The sequence below is a fragment of the Setaria italica genome, chromosome V, assembly GCF_000263155.2.
Source record: "Setaria italica strain Yugu1 chromosome V, Setaria_italica_v2.0, whole genome shotgun sequence".
Lineage (NCBI taxonomy): Eukaryota > Viridiplantae > Streptophyta > Magnoliopsida > Poales > Poaceae > Setaria > Setaria italica.
Genome location: NC_028454.1, coordinates 41,403,533 through 41,423,727, shown reverse-complemented (window position 1 = coordinate 41,423,727; position 20,195 = coordinate 41,403,533). Strand labels below are relative to the sequence as shown.

The window sequence follows — 20,195 nt, the reverse complement described above, 5'->3', positions numbered from 1 at the left end:
GCCGGTCGGCGTCTCGCCGTCTGTAGCGTAGCGGGCGCCGGGGGTGGGTGACGCGGAGCCGGCTGGGCCGTGGGGCAGGGTGCTATGTTTGGTCTTGTCGCGGGGTGGGCCAGGGGGAGGGTTGATTGCTTGTTCTTGGGCCCAATTATGAGTGACCCGTGGGCCCGGACCCGGTGCCCAATGGGCGGGTTTGGTTTGGTTGGGAGGGCAGCGCATTGAAGGGCGCGTATGATTTGCTGCTTCCCCCTCCTCCTGCCGCTGCAGCTACAGTGCCACTGCTGCTGCTCGCGTCAAGAAAGCTGGGGATCGCCAGGCGGGCAGGCTTGGCTGGGGAAAGCGCACCCATGTACTCTCCTCTCCTCGCAGTTGGGGCGCAGTTGGGGCGCAGCAGCTCCAACGCAAGCTGCCAAATTAGCGGCTTTGTTACGGTCGTCTGGTCTGGGGTTTCGTCGCCTAACCTAGGGAGCGGTTCGTGGGGTTATCGCAAGGCATTCCATTTTTGAGGATTACTGCTCACTCCTACAGGAGCTGCGGGTGTGGCCGTGCAGCGGTGTGCGGTGCACGGGGCGCATTGATTTGTGAACATTTAGGAGCACGCTGCGGGTGTGGTCATGCAGCGGCAGTAGCTGTGGATGGCACTGTGCAGGCCAGTTAGCGCTAGTACATACTCCATTTATTAAGTGGCCTTAATCGCGCTGCACATGGAATGTCTTCTACTCCTGCTTCCTGGAGTGGTCAAACCGACGCGGGCCGGCGTGCCAACAGCGCAGGGGCGGGAAGGGAAGTGCACGTCCGGCTCCAACCAGGCCGCGGTAAAACCCTGGCCCGGCTTTAGTTACCGTGGTCCGTCCCTCGCCGCCAAGAGCGAGCCGGACGGACGGATTAGCCTTGTCCGGAGAGGAGAGAGAACGTACTCCTACAGGTACAGGAGGGGCGCGGGCGGTGTCTATTTTACCCCTCCCGCTCCGCCCCTGCTGCCGCCGCGCCTCACCTGGTCGCTCTGTGCTTTCCGGCTTTCGCTTTCACGGCTCGCCATCGCCCTACCCCTCCAGCGGGCACAGGCCGCAGCTAGCTCTAGCTACCCTCTTTTCCGCCAGGCCTCCGGATGTTTGGATGCTAATTAGGAGGATTAAACATGAGCTAATTATAAAACTAATTGCAGAACCTTGTGCTAATTCGCGAGACGAATCTATTAAGTCTAATTAATCCATCATTAGCAAATGGTTACTGTAGCACCACATTGTCAAATCATGGACTAATTAGGCTTAATAGATTCGTCTCGCGAATTATACTCCATCCGTGCAATTAGTTTTGTAATTAGCTTATGTTTAGTACTCCTAATTAGCATCCAAACATCCGATGTGATAGGTGTTAAACTTTAACAGGTGTTTCCCAAACACCCCCTGATGAGTTCTCGGTCTCGGCTTTGCCGAAAGAAAGGCACCCGGAACCCAACGACAGCGGCAGCAGTCGAGTCCCCGGGCCGGGGCAGGGCAAAGCGGGGATGAGGATGGAAAGGGGGGCGGAATAAAAAGGCGGGGGTGGAGGCCTGCAGGGGAGAGGAGGCTACAGCGGCGGCAGGGGGTAGGGGGCAGCAGAGCGCAGCGCACCGCAGGGCCGGGCAGCAGGACCGCCGCTCGGAAAGTGCGGAGCCGGCCGTGTTTAGTTTGGCGAATTTGGGGGTGCTAAATTACAGCACTGTAGCACACTGTAGCGTTTCGTTTGTATTTGTGAATTATTGTCCAAATATTGACTAATTAGGCTCAAAAGATTCGTCTCGCAAAGTACAACAAAACTGTGCAATTAGTTTTTAATTTCATCTACATTTAGTACTCCATGCATGTACCGCAAGTTTGATGTGATGGGGAATCTTCTTTTTGCATAGTGTCAAAGTTGGGAGTTGGGAGTAACTAAACATGGGGGCCAGGTGCCCACGCCCACGCCCACGCCCACGCCCACGCCTCGGGCGCTCTCCTCCAGGGGGCCAGGTGCTCTCGATCGCCTGCTGCGAGCCCCGAGGCGGGCGCGCAGGATCGCCCTCGCGCGTGTGCTTGATCGCCCTCGCGCGCGCACCATGTCGTCCGCCGCGGGAGGGTACGGCGCCGGGGCGGGGAGCGGCACCGAGCCCCACTGCCACGGCCGCGGCCACGGCGACTTCCCGCTTCACCACCATGCACAGCACGTGGCCGCGCAGCAGCTCTACCACGTCCCGCAGCACAGCCGCCGCGAGAAGCTGCGGTTCCCGCCGGACGACTCGCCACCGCACGCCTCCGCTTCCGGCCCGCAGCACCAGAACCACCACCACCACCAGCAGCACGCCGGGGCGGGGTGGCCGCCGCCTCCGCCGGGGTTCTACTCCTACGCGACCTCCTCCACGTCGTCCTACTCCCCGCACAGCCCCACGCTGGCGGGGCAGGCGCAGCTCGTCGTGGCGCCGCACGGCCACGGCCTCGCCGCGCCGCTCTCGTCGCAGATCCCGACGCAGAACTTCGCGCTCTCGCTCTCCTCCTCGTCCTCGAACCCGCCGCCCGCGCAGGCGAGGAGGACGCTCGCCGCGCCCTCGGGGCCGTTCGGGCCCTTCACCGGCTACGCGGCGGTGCTCGGCCGGTCCCGGTTCCTCGCCCCCGCGGAGAAGCTGCTAGAGGAGATCTGCGACGTGGGAGGCGCTGCCCCGCGCGTGGACCGGAGCGCCTCCGACGAGGGCCTGCTCGACGCGGATCCGATGGAGGGCATCGATCACGACATGGACGGCGCCGACCGCGCCGCCTCCGACGCTGGGCCGATCTCCGGCGCCGAGCAGCAGTGGAAGAAGACCAGGCTCATCTCCATGATGGAAGAGGTGAGCTCTAGCTACCTTGCTTGCTTGTTTTGCCGGCTTCGTCTCGGTTCCTCCTTCCAGGTTTTCTTGTGGCATGGTATCCATCCTCCATGCTCCATGCATCTTTAATTCACCGGCCTTGTTCCGGAATTGCAATTATCGCTCCTTCTGGGTGGAGAAGAATCTTGCTTATAGAGGTCACATCACCACTGCAGTTGTGGCCTGCTTTTGTTCACTGTAGTTGCATGTGCTTTTGATTTGATGATGATTTCCTCTGCTGTTGATACTCACAGGACATCTTTCCGAGTTTTTTTTTCGCTATAGTCATTACGTGGTTGTGAGCTCTAACAGTTCGTACTGTTCATTCAACAGTTGTGTTCGTTCAATTTTCTGATACGTGGTAGGATTTGGATCGGCTGTTTAGCAGGAGTTGCTTCAGAGATAGTACTTGTAATCTACATGAAATTAGAAGTAAAAATACGCTAACTGCTATGAACTCTCTTTCTAATATAACCTGATGGGGGGAAAATGGCGTCGCCTCTTAGATGTTTCCTGAATCTGTTGATTCGTCCTTGCTTGGCTCGTCGTAGCGTCCCCTGCGACCGGGAGCATGGGGCAGCAACACGCGAGCATCCACGTACAAATGTCTCTAGCTTCCATTTTTGGCACCCTGAATAGCCGATTGTGTTTGGCAGAGTTCTTTAATGGCATCTCGCTTCCATAATTGGGAAGCAGGCCTGCTTTGTTGATGTCATGTCTTCATGCAAACAAAAGCAACCTGCTCCCTTTTCCCAGCATGGAGTTTCTTCTTTGTTTAAAAGCCTATTACGCTATTAGCTGTCTAATTTAGATGATGATTGCAGCCTCCCTTATTGAGTTGTAATCCAATAATTACAACGTCCTTTTTTCCCTTAGGTTTGCAAGAGGTACCGACTGTACTACCAGCAGGTCCAGACTGTGATCAACTCGTTCGAGACGGTCGCAGGGTTCAGCAACGCCGCTCCGTTCGCGGCCATGGCGCTGAGGGCCATGGCGAAGCATTTCAAGTGCCTCAAGGGCATGATACTGAGCCAGCTGAGGAATGCGTCCAAGGCTGCTGCCAGCAAAGAGGGATTCAGCAAGGACATCGCCATGTTCGGGCTCGCCAGCGGCAGTGCCGCCGCCCTCCAGAGAGCAAGCAGCGTGGCTGCGTTCGGCCAGCCGCACAACATCTGGCGGCCGCAGCGTGGGCTCCCAGAGCGAGCCGTCTCCGTGCTTCGTGCTTGGCTGTTCGAACACTTCCTGCATCCGTAAGTCCTCTTGCCTTTTCAAAATGTTCATTTTTGCATAGAAATGAAATGCCATTAGGACATGACTACAGTGCACTTGTTTCAAGATGATGATGACGTTAAGGATGATTAGCGTCGCGATGACTCTTAGGTTACTTTTAGTGATTAGGATTGGAAGCTCAATATCTACTCTAGGTAGCTAATGGGGCATGGAGACCTGTCAACTTGACCATTCATGATGAGTTGCTGTTTGTTGGACATGGCGCCATGATGCCGTTCTAAAATGATGATTTGTGATTTGATACATGCATGGAGAGAGTATGGGATTAGATGTTTTGGTGACACCACAGCAGACATTCCTGCGTGTCCGAATCATTGTGTTAAACTTGCGTGATAGAATGCCATGGCTTCCAAATCATTACGTTGGAGTTTCTAACATGATGGTTGCCCAGACTTTATACCTGTACGTGAAATGCATTTTTGAGCTGTTCCCATCATAAATATGCAGGAGGTTCCTGCTTAGTGGGTCTAAGGACGCTGTTGCAATCTCTGTTAGATAGTACTCATTACTTCGAAGTACTGTAAGGTGCGTTGTTGCATTGGTTTGGTAAGGAACCCTATGTCTGATGGGTATGGCAGCACAGTCACGACAACTCTGAAAGTGAGCTTTACTTCCAACCAAATTTAGATTGTACCACAATGATTTACTAGTTTGTTCTGCAGATTATGTTTAGCTTTCATAGTACAATTGCTTTGCATGATGTATGATCTAAAAGTTGAAATTGTGTATCATCAGTTACATCGAAATTATTGGTACAACCTCAAGATGCTGAGTTGCTGATAATTTGTAACTTTAGAGTTTGCATCTGGAGTTCAGTCAGTTTCATAATTGTTGGTACTAGTCTTTCCTGGCTTATGGTGGAAAAAGGTTTCCGATCCACAGTTGGTCAATTTTGTCCTTTGGTTAGATCCCATATCAATCAGTGCTTGATGTCTATTTGTCCAACCTTCCTTTAACATCAACATACCACATTGCTCAACCATGGATATAATAAAGATACTGAATGTGCTTGACCACAACAGTTGTCTTTGATGTGCTGATCTAAGGTCACCTGGTTCCTTCTTGTACATTGTCAATGTGTGCACTGTTGTATATGTGCCCCTTTTGACTATTGTTGATTCATTCACCTTTTAATATTCTCCAATGGCATGGATCTCTGTCTGATAATCTAATTGTCCAGATATCCAACTGATGGTGACAAGCAAATGCTAGCTAAACAGACGGGTTTAACACGGAACCAGGTAAATAGCCATGCTGCTTGTTGAATTTTGCTATAGATAGTAAGATAGGATAGTAGTAGCTCATGTTCGATTTATTACAGTGATTGTTATGTACCTGTTTCAACTAGTTTCGGCATATTTGGTATTAAATTCTAATTCCTGAAACTTTCTGATGGTTTATTATAACACTTTGCAGGTATCGAATTGGTTTATCAATGCAAGAGTCCGGCTGTGGAAACCGATGGTGGAAGAAATCCACAACCTCGAGATGAGGCAGGTCCACAAGCATCCAGCCCTTGACAAGAGCCAGCGCGCTATGCATCACCAGACCCAGCATTCTTCTGAGAGCAGCGGGAAGCCCTCCGATCCTTCCGACTCCCAGCTCGGCCAAAGCAGCAGCATCACTCGGAACCACGCCATCCCTGCTTCTCAGGGCTTCCCGGATGAGCTCTCCCAGATGTCCCACTCCATCCAGCAGGGGCAGGTCACTTTCGCATACAATGGCCTGTCGACGCCGCAGCATCAGCACAGCCTCGCGTCATCGCAGCACCACCAGCAGCTCGGATCAATGAGCGGCATCGGCGGGGCGGGGAACGGTGGTGTGTCCCTCACCCTCGGCCTCCACCAGAACAACAGGGTGTGCATCGCCGAGCCGCTCCCGGCGTCCCTCCCGCCCAACCTCGCCCACCGTTTCGGGCTGGAGGAGGTCAGTGATGCCTACATGATGGGTTCGTTCGGAGGCCAGGACCGGCATTTCGGCAAGGAGATGGGTGGCCATTTGGTGCATGATTTTGTTGGCTGATATGGCTGCTAATGCTATTGCTGCTGCTGCATCTGTCAGTTTGCTGATGGTGCATAACCTTGTATTGTACCGCTACTAGTATGTTAGAATGGTATATAAGTGGATCACTTGGTGGCTTTGGCGTGATCAGTTTGAATCAATTTCTTTGGAGGGTGGAGAAAGAAACATTGCTGACTTGGTGAGCCCCTGTAGATCGAGGTGTGCTGTCAAATATTTGACTTGTTGGGCTAATAGAGAGCATGAGAATACCTTCCCAAGTTGCCAATACACGTTTGCTCTGAGATGAGATTTTATAAATATGGTGAGACGTTGTTGCTGTTCCTTTAGCCTGGTATTGTGAAGTCTAGGCGTTGTCACATATTCCCAAAGGAAGTGTGTGTTACCAAATGCCAGGAAAAAAAAAAGTCAGCTATTGTTCATGACCAAAAGTGGGGATGCTGCTACTGTACACTGTGCTGAAGATTTAACTTGTCCCTGGACAACATGAACAACTGGCCTTGGTCTTTCAGCTTGATTTGCTTGCCTTTTTGTGTGTATTAAACTACTAAGCAAGCAGACATTTTGTGATGCATCTTGCATCCTTGTACGGGGTAGCCTCCTAAAGCCTGGACAAAAGTATGATTTGCCCACTTGCTAACGTTTAGTAGCCCGTTTTGTCACGCTAACAGACTATGTTGGGGCTGTCAGCTGCTGATTGGTTTACCTTCTGATCTTTGGATTAAACTACCGTCACAGTACCCCAAATGGCAAAGATATGATGGATCCTGCTTTGTCAACCATGTTGCCTTGGCATGCGTTGTCACACAGTAGCTGCGATTCTTGGTTTTGCAGCATGAGACATTTGTGATTTTGGCCAATATAGAATGGTACCTGGAGATAGGCTTCTCTGGGGGTCCATTATCCTTGACTGGCTTCATGCACGTTGTATTTTTGTTTGGAAGGAATCCATGCACGTCAGTGACTGCTGTCAGGACCCTCTAAAGAAAGGCGTAGCACCTGCTGTAGCTACTGTTCATATTTAAAAGAATACTGCTCATGTCCTTTTTTAGGCGTCAGGTACTCAGGGCCTCGGGGGGTTGAAATGTTCTTTCGGCCTATCGCGTATGTAATAGCCGCTGACAACACTACACGTCGGTGGTGTACTATTGTTTTTTTCCTTTCGAAAATTGGTGGCGTACGAATTACCAGTACAACGTTAGCGCACTTGTCAAGTTGTCATGACATCAATCGAGGTCAATTTCTGAATATATACCAAATAAAAAGTGTGCTAGCTGTTCATCTTGTCCTCCAATTTTTTTATAGTACTACTGTTGTTGCAGAAACAATGAGTAGTTTGTGCTGTGTTCACTCTCAGAAAAGAAAAGTTCAGAGCTGCAGCTAGAGTAATGGTATGGTATGATTGGTGAAACCTATGTTATTTTCTAGCTCTTTGGCGCACCATTGGCGCCGTCGAAAGCTTCAGTAAAACGAGGCCTCCATCTGCTGCACTGCTTGCTTCCTTCTCCAGGTACATGCCTCTCGAAAGCAAGGCTTTGTTCCGTCCCCACCGCCAATCAATTGCCTTTTTTTTTCCCTTTGCACATATCTCCGGGAGCCTCCGCCAGCCAGCATGGGCACGGCCAGCCACACACAAGCACATGATCAAAAGCATATGCCGTTTCCACTCTAAGATATGGCTGATCCGATCCCTGTTTGGATTTGGAACGCCTTTAAAAATGCCCGCTCGGTTTGGTCCGTCTGGTCTGGTATCAGCATCACGCGCCATCACCCCCGGTGTCTCTTGGCCAATCCGGGTCCGATGCAAGCGGTGAGGCAAGCGAAGGTGCAGTGCAGCTGCAAGCTGTGCCGACGATGCTGCCGCGGCCGGTTGCTCCCACCACTACCCGCCACTGGCACTGGCAGTGGCACACATCACCTGCTTTTGTCTCGGAAATGACAGGCTCATACTGTTCTGCTGCATAGAATAACTGGCGGGCTTTCATCGGAAATGACACGGAGGAGCAGTGTCCAGTAGGCACCGGGCGCGGGCGGGATTGGCCAGGGGATGCGGCCGGCACCAGCCATCGCTTTCCCATCAGCGCACGCCCCCTTTCGACTGGGACTGGGAGTGCCTGCTGCTAGTGCGGACTGCCGCGCCGCGCCGCGCCGAGGTTTTGTGGCCTGGCGTCTCTTTTCAGGTGTCGAGCAATCATGAGATAATCCAGCGCGAGCTGTCATCGGCACATCGGCTGCTAGCCTGATAGCACTAGTATCTAGCACACTCAGCGCTTGCTAGGTGCCTGATTGATATAGGTGCAAGATGAATAGTAGTACTCCGTATGGATGCCCAAGCGGGAAATGGACGGGACGTTGAAGTCTTCAAATGTTACCTGGCTATTCTCAATTTCTCATAAGCAGACGGCATCTCTCGTTCTCCAACTAAAACACAGGTGTTTTCCCTCTGTTGCTCTATATAGAGCTTGTCTCGGCAACCCCAACAATTAATCCAATGTCTAACAAACGCATGGAGAGTAGACAAAGGAGGAACACGCGGACAAGAGGCAGCATTGATCCATCACTAGCGGGCAACCGTGACAGTCGTGGTCGTCTTTTTTTTTTTACAGGGTAGTTTCGGCCTTACAAAGTTACAACATCATTTTGGGCTGTTCGTGTACAGCTACAAAATGGGATACTTATGCTGGCCCACTCACTAATAAAATCTCACCATCCGACCGAAGCCGAAACGACGTTTCTCATCCTGGCCCATTGCTAGCCCAACACACACACCACGCCGCTCCAGAAAACGAGCCCACTGGCCTTCCAAGCCTCAAAAATCTACGGAGTAGTACAGTACACGCTTCTCCCTCCACCTGCGCGCGGCGCTGCCCGTTCCGTTCGTTCCGCCTCCGCTCTCCACCCGCTCTGTCCGAGCTCCGACCAAACCCAACCTAACCCACCTCGAAATATCCCCCGCGCCGCCGCACGGTGAAGCCTGAAGCCCCTCCTCGCCTTCCGCCGCCTCCGCCTCCGCTCCACCCCCATGTCCGCCCCCGCCTCCCCGCACACCTCCTTACTCCACTTCCCCCACCGCCCGTTCGGGTCCCGGCGGCCGAAGCTGACGCGCCTCAGGTGCCTCGCGTCGCTCGCGCCCGCGTCATCGGGCGCTTCGCCGGCGAACGACAACCACCTAATACAGACGCTCTGCGCCCACGGGCGCCTCGCCCGGGCCGCGGCGCTCCTCCAGGGGCTCCCGGCGCCCACGCAGCGCACCTACGAATCGCTCCTCCTCGCCGCCGCGCGGGCCGGGGACGCCGCGCTCGCCGCCGCCGTGCACCGCCGGCTCGAGGCCGACCCCGTGTTCCGCTCGGACCCCTTCCTGTCGACCCGCCTCATCGACGCCTACGCAGCGCTCAGCGCGCTCCCGGCCGCGCGCCAGGTGTTCGACGAGGCGCCCGAGAAGAACATCTTCGTGTGGAACGCGATGCTCAAGGCGCTCGCGCTCGCCGACCATGGCGAGGAGGCGCTCGCGCGTCTGGCCGACATGGGCCGGCTAGGCGTCCCCGTCGACAGCTACAGCTACGCGCACGGGCTTAAGGCCTGCATTGCAGGGTCAGCGTCGCACGCACCGGCCTCTGCCCGTGTACGGGAGATGCACGCTCATGCCATTCGTCGCGGCTATGGATTGCACACGCATGTCGCCACCACTCTTATTGACTGCTATGCGAAGCTTGGGATTGTCACCTATGCAGAGCGTGTGTTTGCTTGGATGCCCGAGAGGAATGTTGTGTCATGGAGTGCCATGATTGGATGCTACGCCAAGAATGAGCGCCCTGGTGATGCGATTGAGCTCTTCCAGGAGATGATAGCTTCTGATGCAGACCTGGTACCGAACTCAATCACAATTGTTAGCGTTTTGCATGCTTGTGCTGTGGTGAATGCGCTTGGGCAGGGCAAAGTGCTGCATGCATATATCCTTCGGAGGGGTTTTGACTCACTTGTTTCCGTGCTCAACGCATTGATGGCAATGTACATGAAATGTGGATGCCTTCAAATCGGGCGGTACATCTTCGATTGGATAGGACGTAGGAGGGATGTTGTGTCATGGAATTCACTTATATCTGGATATGGAATGCATGGCTTTGGGCGTGAGTCACTCCAAGTGTTTGAGGAGATGATCAAGGAGGGCATTTCACCAAGTATCATCACATTTGTCAGTGTGCTTGGGGCTTGTAGCCATGCTGGATTTGTGGAGGAGGGAAAGAAGCTCTTTGAATCAATGGTGGAGTACAATGTCACACCTCGTGCAGAGCACTATGCTTGCATGGTTGACCTTCTTGGTCGTGCTGGGCGTTTGGATGAAGCTGTGGAGTTGATACAGAGCATGCGCATTGGACCAAGCCCTCAAGTTTGGGGCTCACTTCTTGGAGCTTGCAGGATTCATGGCCATGTTGAGTATGCTGAGATGGCATGCTCTCATCTCTTCGATCTTGAACCCCGAAATGCTGGAAATTATATCCTGCTGGCAGATATTTATGCTCAAGCTAAATTGCAGAACCAAGTTGATGTGCTAAAGGAGCTACTTGAAGAGCATGCTTTGGAGAAGGTGCCAGGTTGTAGCTGGATAGAGGTTAAGAAGAAGCTGTACTCTTTTGGCTCTGTGGATGACAAGAACCCACAGGTGGAGGAGCTGCAAGCCCTGATAGGTGAGTTTGTGACTCAGATGAAGAACGAGGGTTATGTTCCTGACACACGAACTGTTCTGTATGATATTGAAGAGGAGGAAAAGGAGAGGATTCTGCTTGGCCATAGTGAGAAATTGGCAGTTGCTTTTGGGCTTATCAACACCAGCAGGGGAGAGCCTATCAGGATCACCAAGAACCTGAGGCTGTGCGAGGACTGTCATTCAGTCACCAAGTTCATCTCCAAATTCACAGAGCGAGAGATTATCGTGAGGGATGTGAATCGGTTTCACCACTTCAGGGATGGAGTTTGCTCATGCAGGGACTATTGGTGAAGATGTTGCAAACTCCTCTTACTGATTATACTAGATGATCACTGAAGGAGACATTTTTTTTACACCATTCTGTACAGCCTAACTTATTTCATTAGACTAGGCATGGTGATATCTTTGAAGGAGGGGGCCTCAGATTGATTACTGAGTCTGGTGAAAAGGCACTCATACCAGACAATTTTGACAAATTTGTAACGATAGCCCCCTTCAACACATCTTTGCAGTCTTCGTCCATGTCACATTTGCAACACTAAATCTGCAACCGTGTATGGACAATGTCAATTGATACGAATCATGTATACGCCAACTAATCTGGCTATGTGCCTGTGATATAAAGCTGCAAATCATTTAGACATTTTTTCAGTGTCCATTGATCTGGTATGTGATGCGGTCATTGCATTCTGAATATTGCGGACTGTGGAGATTAAGGGACCTGATAGTCTTGTGAGATTTTGATGTGTTTTATTGATGAATTATTTATGCAATTAATTTCTATATGTTCACTGTTTTTGACTCAAAGATCACTCAAAAGGCCAGGAGCCAAGGTGCACGGCCCCAGTCCGGCAACTTCGGGGGTGCCGCAAGCCAAGCCCACATGCTCCAGAAACAGACCAACACCTCCCTCCCTCTGATAGTCAGATGCAGTGGCCAGGTTCCGCATGACACTCAGGCCGCCGCCAGTGGCAGTATGATGGCATCATTGCATAATCATTGCATAATCTAAGTTGACAAATTTCAGGCGCACAACACACACTATCATAGCCTAGAAACAGATACAAACTTCATCCGGAGCCATCGCACCTCTCTAGCTACCACACCTCTAATACAGATGTCTCGAAGGAAGTACCATAGTTACACCGGCAAGTACACAACAAGCAACAAGTACACCTTACAGGCACCAAAATGGTCCAAGCAAATCCAACATAATGAGCAGCAGGCATCGCAGAACTACATAGTACCAGTTCCTTCCCCTCTTTTTTAAACAACACTAGACATCATCTTTGCACCATGGAATGAAGAAAAGGTACTTAAACGGGGGAGTCCAGCCATTTGTTCCAAGCGATTGTTCGCCAGCAGAGGTTCTATTCCTGCAAAGAAGGCACAAGTTGATGATTAGTGACCGTGGTAAAGTGAAGATGCAAGTTGATGTTTAGTGACCATGGTAAAGCATTTTTTTGAAGCCGCGTGAAACATCACTTGCCTCATTGCAACGGAAGATCCCTGTGGGTGTAAACCACTCCCTTGTCACCATTTACCACTTGTCCACTACCTCGTAGAATGCTACATATGGTGAAAGGATAAAGATCATAAGTATCACGTGGACATAGTAATAGCTTGAGCAAAAGTACATTATTTCCCTCTGGTGATGATAAAGCATCAGAGCTGGGGAAAAAAATCTCTCAATCAAATATGGAAACACATTTCATTGTGTTAAAAGCATACCAGCGGGTAGTTAGAAGCCCATCAACACCAACAGGTCCACGAGCATGTATGCGCCCAGTACTTATGCCAACCTATGCAAAGCCATTGGACAAGATTAGACAAGCGAAATAATTTGATGATAAGCGCACCAGCATCACACCCTAAACCTTTTAGCTTACACCAATTTCACATCTATGGTTTAATTTGACCCTACTAAGATTCTCCAGGATGGTTTTAGACTTCATATACCCCATTATCCTTCCAGCAAAAAGAACACAGTTCGAACATTCGATGGAAGAAAAATGCTGTTCACAAACTACATTACTTTAATGGTTTGTACTTCAAACAAGATTTTGTTATCTTGATAAATAGTTCAGCCATTCAAGGTTTCAAGCAAATCTTAGTAGCTAAATCGAATTAAATGGCCGTGGCATCTAAAACCAAACTGTTCACGTTATAAAATGACAAAAGTATGTACATATAGTAGTATGCAGAAACAGAGTCAAAAGGGTACACCTCTGCACCTAGACCAAAGCGCGTCCCATCACAGAACCTTGTGCTTGCATTATGAAACACAGCCGCACTGTTCCAGTTCAACAGAAATGTCATGACACTCATTAAATTCAAAATCATCATAAAACAGAAGTTTTATCGAATAAATCAATCATAAATGGTACTTAGATAAGCAATTCCAACCACAAGAATGGTGGAAAGAGCTTCAATACCTATCAACTTGCTGCAGAAAAGATTCTGCAGCCTTTTCATCAGTTGTGATAATGCAATCTGTGTGTGCACTGAAAAGAAACCAAATTTGGTCAAAGGTAGACAAGTGGTGAGGTTAGATACCAAAAAGAAAACCAACTTTACCTTCCATAACGATTTATATGATCAATTGCTGAATGCACATCATCAACAAATTCAAGGGTGCATGCCATTGAGCTATACTCATGACGAAATGAATCTACCTTGGGCAGTTTCAGTTTGTCATGTGCAATAGGACCACCATAAATGACTACTCCTGCAATATGAAACTTAAAGTAATGATACACTGATTATAACTATTCAGTATTCACTACTGTGTCGGAATCATTTTTTATCCACATTTTGCTAACAAATGAAAGAAAGTAATATATTTGGAATTCAGACCTTCTTTTTCAAGTTCCACTAATAGATCATCAAGGCCCTCACTCTTGCTCAGATCTTTATGAATAAGTAATGTTTCCTGCAAAATTGTTACAGAATCTACATTATATTCTAAAATAAACCAATGGCTTCAGTGAAATCCACGCTCTTCTAAGATGATAAAGAATATTTTAATAAATATGTTGAGGTAGGTAACCCAACTTAGAAAATAGAGATTTAAGAACTCAGTTAGGGCTACAAGTCACAAAACTGTGAGCTGAATTTAAAATACATAAGTAACTTAAATAAATGGCTCAACAAATAACAATAAAATTTTGTTTAGCAAATATTAAAGGTATAAAAAAATAAATAGAAATTTAAAATATTATGATATTTTTGGCAGGGAAAAGCTTGTCTTCTAGGCAGGAGTTGAAATGTATATGTTGTGGAGTCAGCTCAAGGAACCAGCAATTATTGAGAGTGCACATAGAAACTTTTGAAAAGGAATTGTACAAAGAATAAAAACAATGTAATAGCAAAGACACCATATCAGCTCAACAAGGACCATATTTCTATGAGGCTATGATTTTTTTTCAAGAAAGTGTATAATTTCTTTTTTTCCCTAGGAAAGTGTCTATTGGACAATAATAAATGATTAATTTAACGGAGGAACATGGCCAATGAATATTTTGCGCTCACCGAACTACTAAATTAGCTATGTACATGGCATCAATAAGGTACTAAATAAGAGAATGTACCATTGCATTACACGCAGCTGGATAATCAACCTTAGCATCCAATACTATACGTTTTGCCATATCCATGTCAGCTGATTTATCAATGTAAACATGGCAGATACCATCTGAAGAGAAATGGAAAAACTTAGTTCAGTGTTAAATCACAAATTAAATTCTAACTAAAATTTAATATAACCATTTAACATATATCTTACCAGCATGGCCTAAGACTGGAATCTTGGTTGTTGCTTTTATCTGGGAGACAAGATTCTTACTTCCTCTTGGAATGACTAGGTCAATGACATCATCAAGCTGCAAAGTTTTGAGTTTAGACATATTTATGCACAAGTATCATTAAAAAGAATCATGTTACATGCTCACCGCTAGCAAGTCAGCAATTTCATCTTTGCTAGTCACAAGGCCAATGAGCTTTTTACCAACAGCATCTGGAATCACCCCAGTTATGACCTAATGAAGAAAAACACAAATTAATAACTAGGAACCCCATCTAAGCTAAGAGATGTATTGTTACAGTACAAATAGCTCAAGAAAGCTAGTTCAATCCATACTACCTTGTGTAATATTGCATTTGATCTCATAGCTTCTTTTCCTCCTTTCAAAAGAAGACCATTCCCACTTCGGATTGCTAAAGTTGCAATCTGTGCAAAATTATATCAATCACAGATAATCATTGGTTTTGTCGATAATTGTTTATTTAGTTAATTTCTGAATAAAAGGTTACCTGAACCAATGCATCAGGGCGAGACTCAAAAATAATGAGGAGAACACCCAGTGGGCAATATGCTTTCTCAAAAACGAGGTCTTTAGCAACCTAAAAAGTGAGTACTTGATTGCTTAAAAATTAGAATTCAGGAGCTTATCATCTAACCCTGGTAAAGCATATATCGCATCATGTATGTTTTTCCTATTTGAGATATAACAAATTGATCTATAGGTTTCACCTCTGTTCTTTTCAATGTATGGGAAATAGGGTCCTCCATGTCAGCGATTGCACGAATGGATCTTGCAAGGTTTGTTATCTACACACATACAAAAATAAAATATTAGTACATTTAAGAAGATAATATTTAGTACAAAAACTAAAGGGCAAAAGAATAAAATGGAAAACTACCTTTCCTGGCTTTAGGGTCATCCTAGCAATCAACGATTTCTCATAACCAGCACCTTGTGCTGCTTCAACATCAGCTTCATTTTCAGACCTAATTGCATCCTCATTTGCTTCTAGAGCATCAGCAATATCTAGTAAAATCTTCTTACGCTCCTCTGATGACAACTTCTGTAAGGTGGAACATACAGCACGATAAATTAGTAAGGACAACCAGGAAACCTAAATATTATGATAATCTTATATTTAAAATAGTTTGCATGTTTCAAGAAAAATTATACCTGCAGGCGTCTTGAACAGTCTCTTGCTGCAACTGCCATCTCTCGGGCTGTAGCTTCCTTGGAACACTCCCACAGATTTGCTTCGTTGTGGAAAAGTGTACCAATCTTTTCTCCTTTGAGAACTTTAATAATGCTATCTGTTGCAAATCCACTGCACAGAAAGTAACAAAGTCAGATTCTAAGTTCACCAAAAGTAAACATTACTAGATTTGTCATACGCTCATATAGCACAGTAGTAAATCACAAGGCTGCTGTTGGGAGTAGAGCGATCAATATTCAATAGGGATATAAAAGCACAACTCAACAAGCTTGCCTATTTATGGTAATGATAGACCATCATCTCTTCAACAAAGCGATCAAAGATTTAAACGTTGCAAACAGAAATTTCAAGATTCAGGATTCTATGTTTAGAACACTATTCAATTAAATATGCAGTACAACTATACAAGCTCACCTAATGCAAATTTATAGGCATTAACTTTCCACGACTGTTACCAACTTTTGCACCGAGGTACATTTAAAATACCCTATTAATACAATGCTAATTGGATTATAAAGACAACAGAGTATCAACAGTGTACCCTATTAGCATTAATAGTAGAAAATATGGTCCGTATGATGGATATGCAGGAGTCAGGAGGTGGTGTGGCATATTTAATAGATATGAAAATTTCTCCATTTTGTTCTAAAATAACATCAAAAGAGTTTAACAAACCTGGCAATGACAACAGGTACGCCTTTTGATGCAGCATTAGCAGCAGCAAACACTTTAGCTTGCATGCCACCTCTTCCAACACGAGACTTTTCTCCGAAACTAATTAGCTTCCCATGTTTTTCATTAACATATGTGTGGATGATCTTTGATTGAGGATCACTTGGTGGGCCACTATAAAGTCCCTCCACATCACTTAGCATGATAAGAAGGTCAGCATTAAGTTCTGCTGCCAACAGAGCGGCCAGACTGTCGTTATCCCAGAATATACCAGATGGATCCTGCAAAATAAGTTCATTACTGCAATCAGAAAGTAGAAACACAAGGGCTCAGTTGTCGTTATTATCGGATTTGGAAGGTCGATATATATTGTTGTTATTATCCGATTTGGAAGGTCGATATATGGCAATAAATCAAACTCCCAGTGCAGAAACCAAATTAAGGGAATACACCTCATATGGTTGTCTCCTGGTACTGATGGCATCGTTCTCATTAAATAGTGGTATTACTTTAAGATCCAACAGCGCAAAAACAGTCTCACGGAGCTGGTCCCCAAAACTTGGATCCTTAAAGTCTCGGTCCGTTACAAGAAGTTGAGATGACGTTACATCAAGCTGCAATCATACAAACATCCTGTTAGAAACAGTTTAACATCGAACTTCTTTTATTACAAGTTGAATACAAATTTGTCAGATCAAGCACACTCACTTGGCTGAACATCGTGTCATATATCGCCATCAAACCACTTTGACCAACGGCAGCACAGGCCTTTCCATCAAAGTCCATCTGCGGGTTCTGCAGATCAGCGAAGCTGCAAGCAAGGAAAATGGTCAGCAAAAGATACTTAAGCCAGAGGATACTGGCAAGCCGTTAATAGAGTCTGAAACTCTCTGCAACCTGCTATGGATAAGCTTCCGGTACTGGAGCCTCTGCCTCCCAACACCAACGGCGCCTGATGTTACCAGAATCACCTCATACCCTTGAAAGTTCAGTTGTTTCACCTGAATAATGAAGCAATCTTACTATTTAAGTGACTGAAAGTCTGAAACCACAAACACCATGGGTGAAAGCATATTTTTAATATTTACCTGTTCACACAGAGACCCAAGCCTGCCCATAGCCAATCGGCCATTCTGCCCAGTGACAACAGCTGTGCCCACCTGCAAGCAACAGGACATATAATAAATAAATGAAACCGGGTAACGTGACGACAAAACTCGCAATTTCTTTTGTTTGAAACAGAAATCTGCGGCTTATTTTTAATCCTCATCTTTGTTTAGTGAGGGATCCAAAAATATCTAGCATGTGAATCTTCAACTGCAACTGAGTACACATCCTATCCTAATGACTGTCCTGCTACTCGAAAAAAGAATCTGAACTATCTGGAGTTGTTCTTGTTTTTTAAAAAAACAGCTGGACTTGTTTTTCCCCATCCAAGTTTCACCGATCGCAGGTCAATCAGCTCCGCCAAAACAGGGAACACGCGAAACACTGACTGAAATAATAGCACCTGAGAAACATTAAAACGTCCTCCCTTCCCAACAAATATTTACGGGGTCGCAGATCCCCAAGCGAACAACCCTTTGAGTTGGGGATGAAAAGAAAACATCACCGATTTTTTCCCCAAAATATTTTAAAAAAAATACTGTTGCAAACACGTCGCAAAACAATGTGAGATCAGATTGAGATCGAATTCTCAACCCTCGCATTCCAGCGAGCAAAATCACTAGTCCCCGGGACAAGAGCAGTCGAACAGAACAGCATCGTCCGCATCCGCACAAGACGAGACGATTAAAAAAAATAGAGAAACAACAGAGGATGTATAGACCATTCACCTTGATGATGATGCGCTTGACGTCCTTGACGAATGCCCGAGTGGAGTCGGCAGTCTCCATGGCCACCGCACCTCCGATCCCTCCCCTCCCCATTCTCTCCTCGCCGTGGCGGCTCGGTCGCGAGTGGCTCGGATGCGGCGGTGCCTGCCTGTGCCACCGGCGCTGGTGCTGAAGGCCGACGCCGAACAGAAACTCTACGGTGCCGGGTGGGGGGAATGCTGCTGGGGGGCTCGGCTTTATAAAGGAAAGCCGCGTCGCGTCGCCTCTTCCGCCTCCCCCACGGGCCAGACAGGTGGCGAGATCGAACGTGCGCTGCCTGGCCCGTCCCCTTGGATCGTCTGCGGCGAGCAGGGCCCGTGACGGCCCGTGACCGTCCGCTGAGCCCGCCCCACGCTAGCCTCGGAGGAGGGATCGAGCCACACCACGTGTGGCGCCGCTTGTGGAATCAGGCAGGTCGTTGCCCCAAAATATCGTCGACCGAGCCGAGCGGAGGAGATATAGGGCAGGTGGTTGCGTTACGGCCTCGCGGGCCTTCGACCCATCAGCCATTCAGCCGGACAGTCCTGTGCAGGTGACTTGTTGCTCAGCCATTCGATGGCAGGTCGTCAATGAGTGCTCCAACGTGTCACACAGCCACAAGCTAGAATGCAATGCGATAAAGATGAAGGTCATTGCCACCTGTAGTAATCTGTCCTGTTTTTTCAACCTGTTCTGTGAAATTAAGCATTTGGAAATGTGCCTGTCGATTTGGCATCCACACAGTATACTAGGGGTTTACAACCAAATAGCACGCAACACGTTAGGTACGGACCATTGTGGATAAATAGCATGTGGTCATTCAAGTTTAGGATTGTGTGGCTATTGCCAAAACTAAAGGTTGCGCTAGACATGGACTCTAGGATGGATAAATAACATGTAGGTTATTCTAGTGGGGTTCTGTGGTGACAAAATCTCTTAGCAAGAGTCTAGCTGTCACCATGAAAGAAAAACTTGGTTTGGTCATGTTTTTCCTCAGAATAACATGTGTAGTACTAAAAGAGAAAGAACTTTGGAAGATATTTGTTCATATATATATATAGGAGTAGGAGGAGCCATATGTTAAATTACTGACCTCATGATTGTGCGTGGAGATTTGTGCATGCCTTCTTCTCTAGTGATCACCACATGCACTCCGACGAGCTTCACTAACTTCGACGAAACTAGGTTCTTGGGTTCGGTTTTGGGGATTTGAGGCTTTTTGTTTGTCTTTGGATGCAAAGGGAAGGCTGAGGAGATTGCGAGCTTGATGATGGAGGCGGGTGGGGGCGGGATGGTGAGGCGGCGGGAGCGTCGCTCACCATAGTGATGGGGCAATGCTAGTTAGCAAGGGAAGGATGGTGGTAGCGGATTTGGCACATAGGAGCCGCCGAAGGCAAAGGAGATGGGCAGAGCAAGGGCAACGGAGCGGAAAATGAAAACAATGAGGCAATGGTGGGAGAGGAAGACCAAAAGATCTCACTAGCAATAGCGAAGGAAGGTCAGCAAGCCTGACCGGCTATAGAAGAAGCGATGACGAGGTGCCTAGGATGCGTGACACGATTATGGCTAGAGGAGGCGGCAGCGTTGGACGACGTGCTTAGTTTGGCTGATTGTTGGGTTGCATGTATGCATCATTGAGGTAGAAATAGGAAATAGGCCACTGGATCTCCAAACGAGGGTTGAAGTTCTGACAAGCTTTTGGTACAATAAGCAATCGACATAAGTTGAATTACTAACCTCAGGATTGTGTGTGGAGATCTGTGCAGGCTTCTCTCCGAGAGCA

General features: G+C 47.8%; 3 protein-coding genes across 3 annotated transcripts; 2 read left to right on the top strand and 1 right to left on the bottom strand.

Annotated features, from left to right (window-relative positions):
- Positions 1-2,074: 2,074 nt before the first annotated feature.
- On the top strand, positions 2,075-6,485 carry LOC101775831 (BEL1-like homeodomain protein 9). Its single transcript, XM_004970517.3, has 4 exons — positions 2,075-2,839; positions 3,734-4,107; positions 5,328-5,388; positions 5,564-6,485. Exons 1-4 carry the CDS (start codon positions 2,075-2,077, stop codon positions 6,167-6,169), a joined length of 1,806 nt encoding a protein of 601 aa, XP_004970574.1. The 3' UTR covers positions 6,170-6,485.
- Positions 6,486-9,029: 2,544 nt separating this feature from the next.
- Positions 9,030-11,514, top strand: LOC101779769 (pentatricopeptide repeat-containing protein At3g46790, chloroplastic). The gene has a single exon (XM_004972193.4). The coding sequence runs from the start codon at positions 9,189-9,191 to the stop codon at positions 11,160-11,162; it is 1,974 nt and encodes a 657-aa protein (XP_004972250.1). The 5' UTR covers positions 9,030-9,188; the 3' UTR covers positions 11,163-11,514.
- A 334-nt stretch (positions 11,515-11,848) lies between these two features.
- Positions 11,849-18,613, bottom strand: LOC101775420 (delta-1-pyrroline-5-carboxylate synthase 2). The gene is made up of 21 exons (XM_004970516.3): positions 18,395-18,613; positions 17,648-17,719; positions 17,457-17,560; positions 17,268-17,370; positions 17,012-17,173; positions 16,563-16,840; positions 15,848-15,998; positions 15,573-15,737; positions 15,403-15,480; positions 15,183-15,272; positions 15,013-15,099; positions 14,822-14,908; positions 14,656-14,752; positions 14,462-14,565; positions 13,728-13,803; positions 13,449-13,599; positions 13,307-13,375; positions 13,098-13,164; positions 12,603-12,673; positions 12,361-12,440; positions 11,849-12,247 (listed from the first exon to the last, which is right to left on the bottom strand). The coding sequence occupies exons 1-20, from the start codon at positions 18,485-18,487 to the stop codon at positions 12,362-12,364; spliced, it is 2,184 nt and encodes a 727-aa protein (XP_004970573.1). The 5' UTR covers positions 18,488-18,613; the 3' UTR covers positions 11,849-12,247; position 12,361.
- Positions 18,614-20,195: the final 1,582 nt, after the last annotated feature.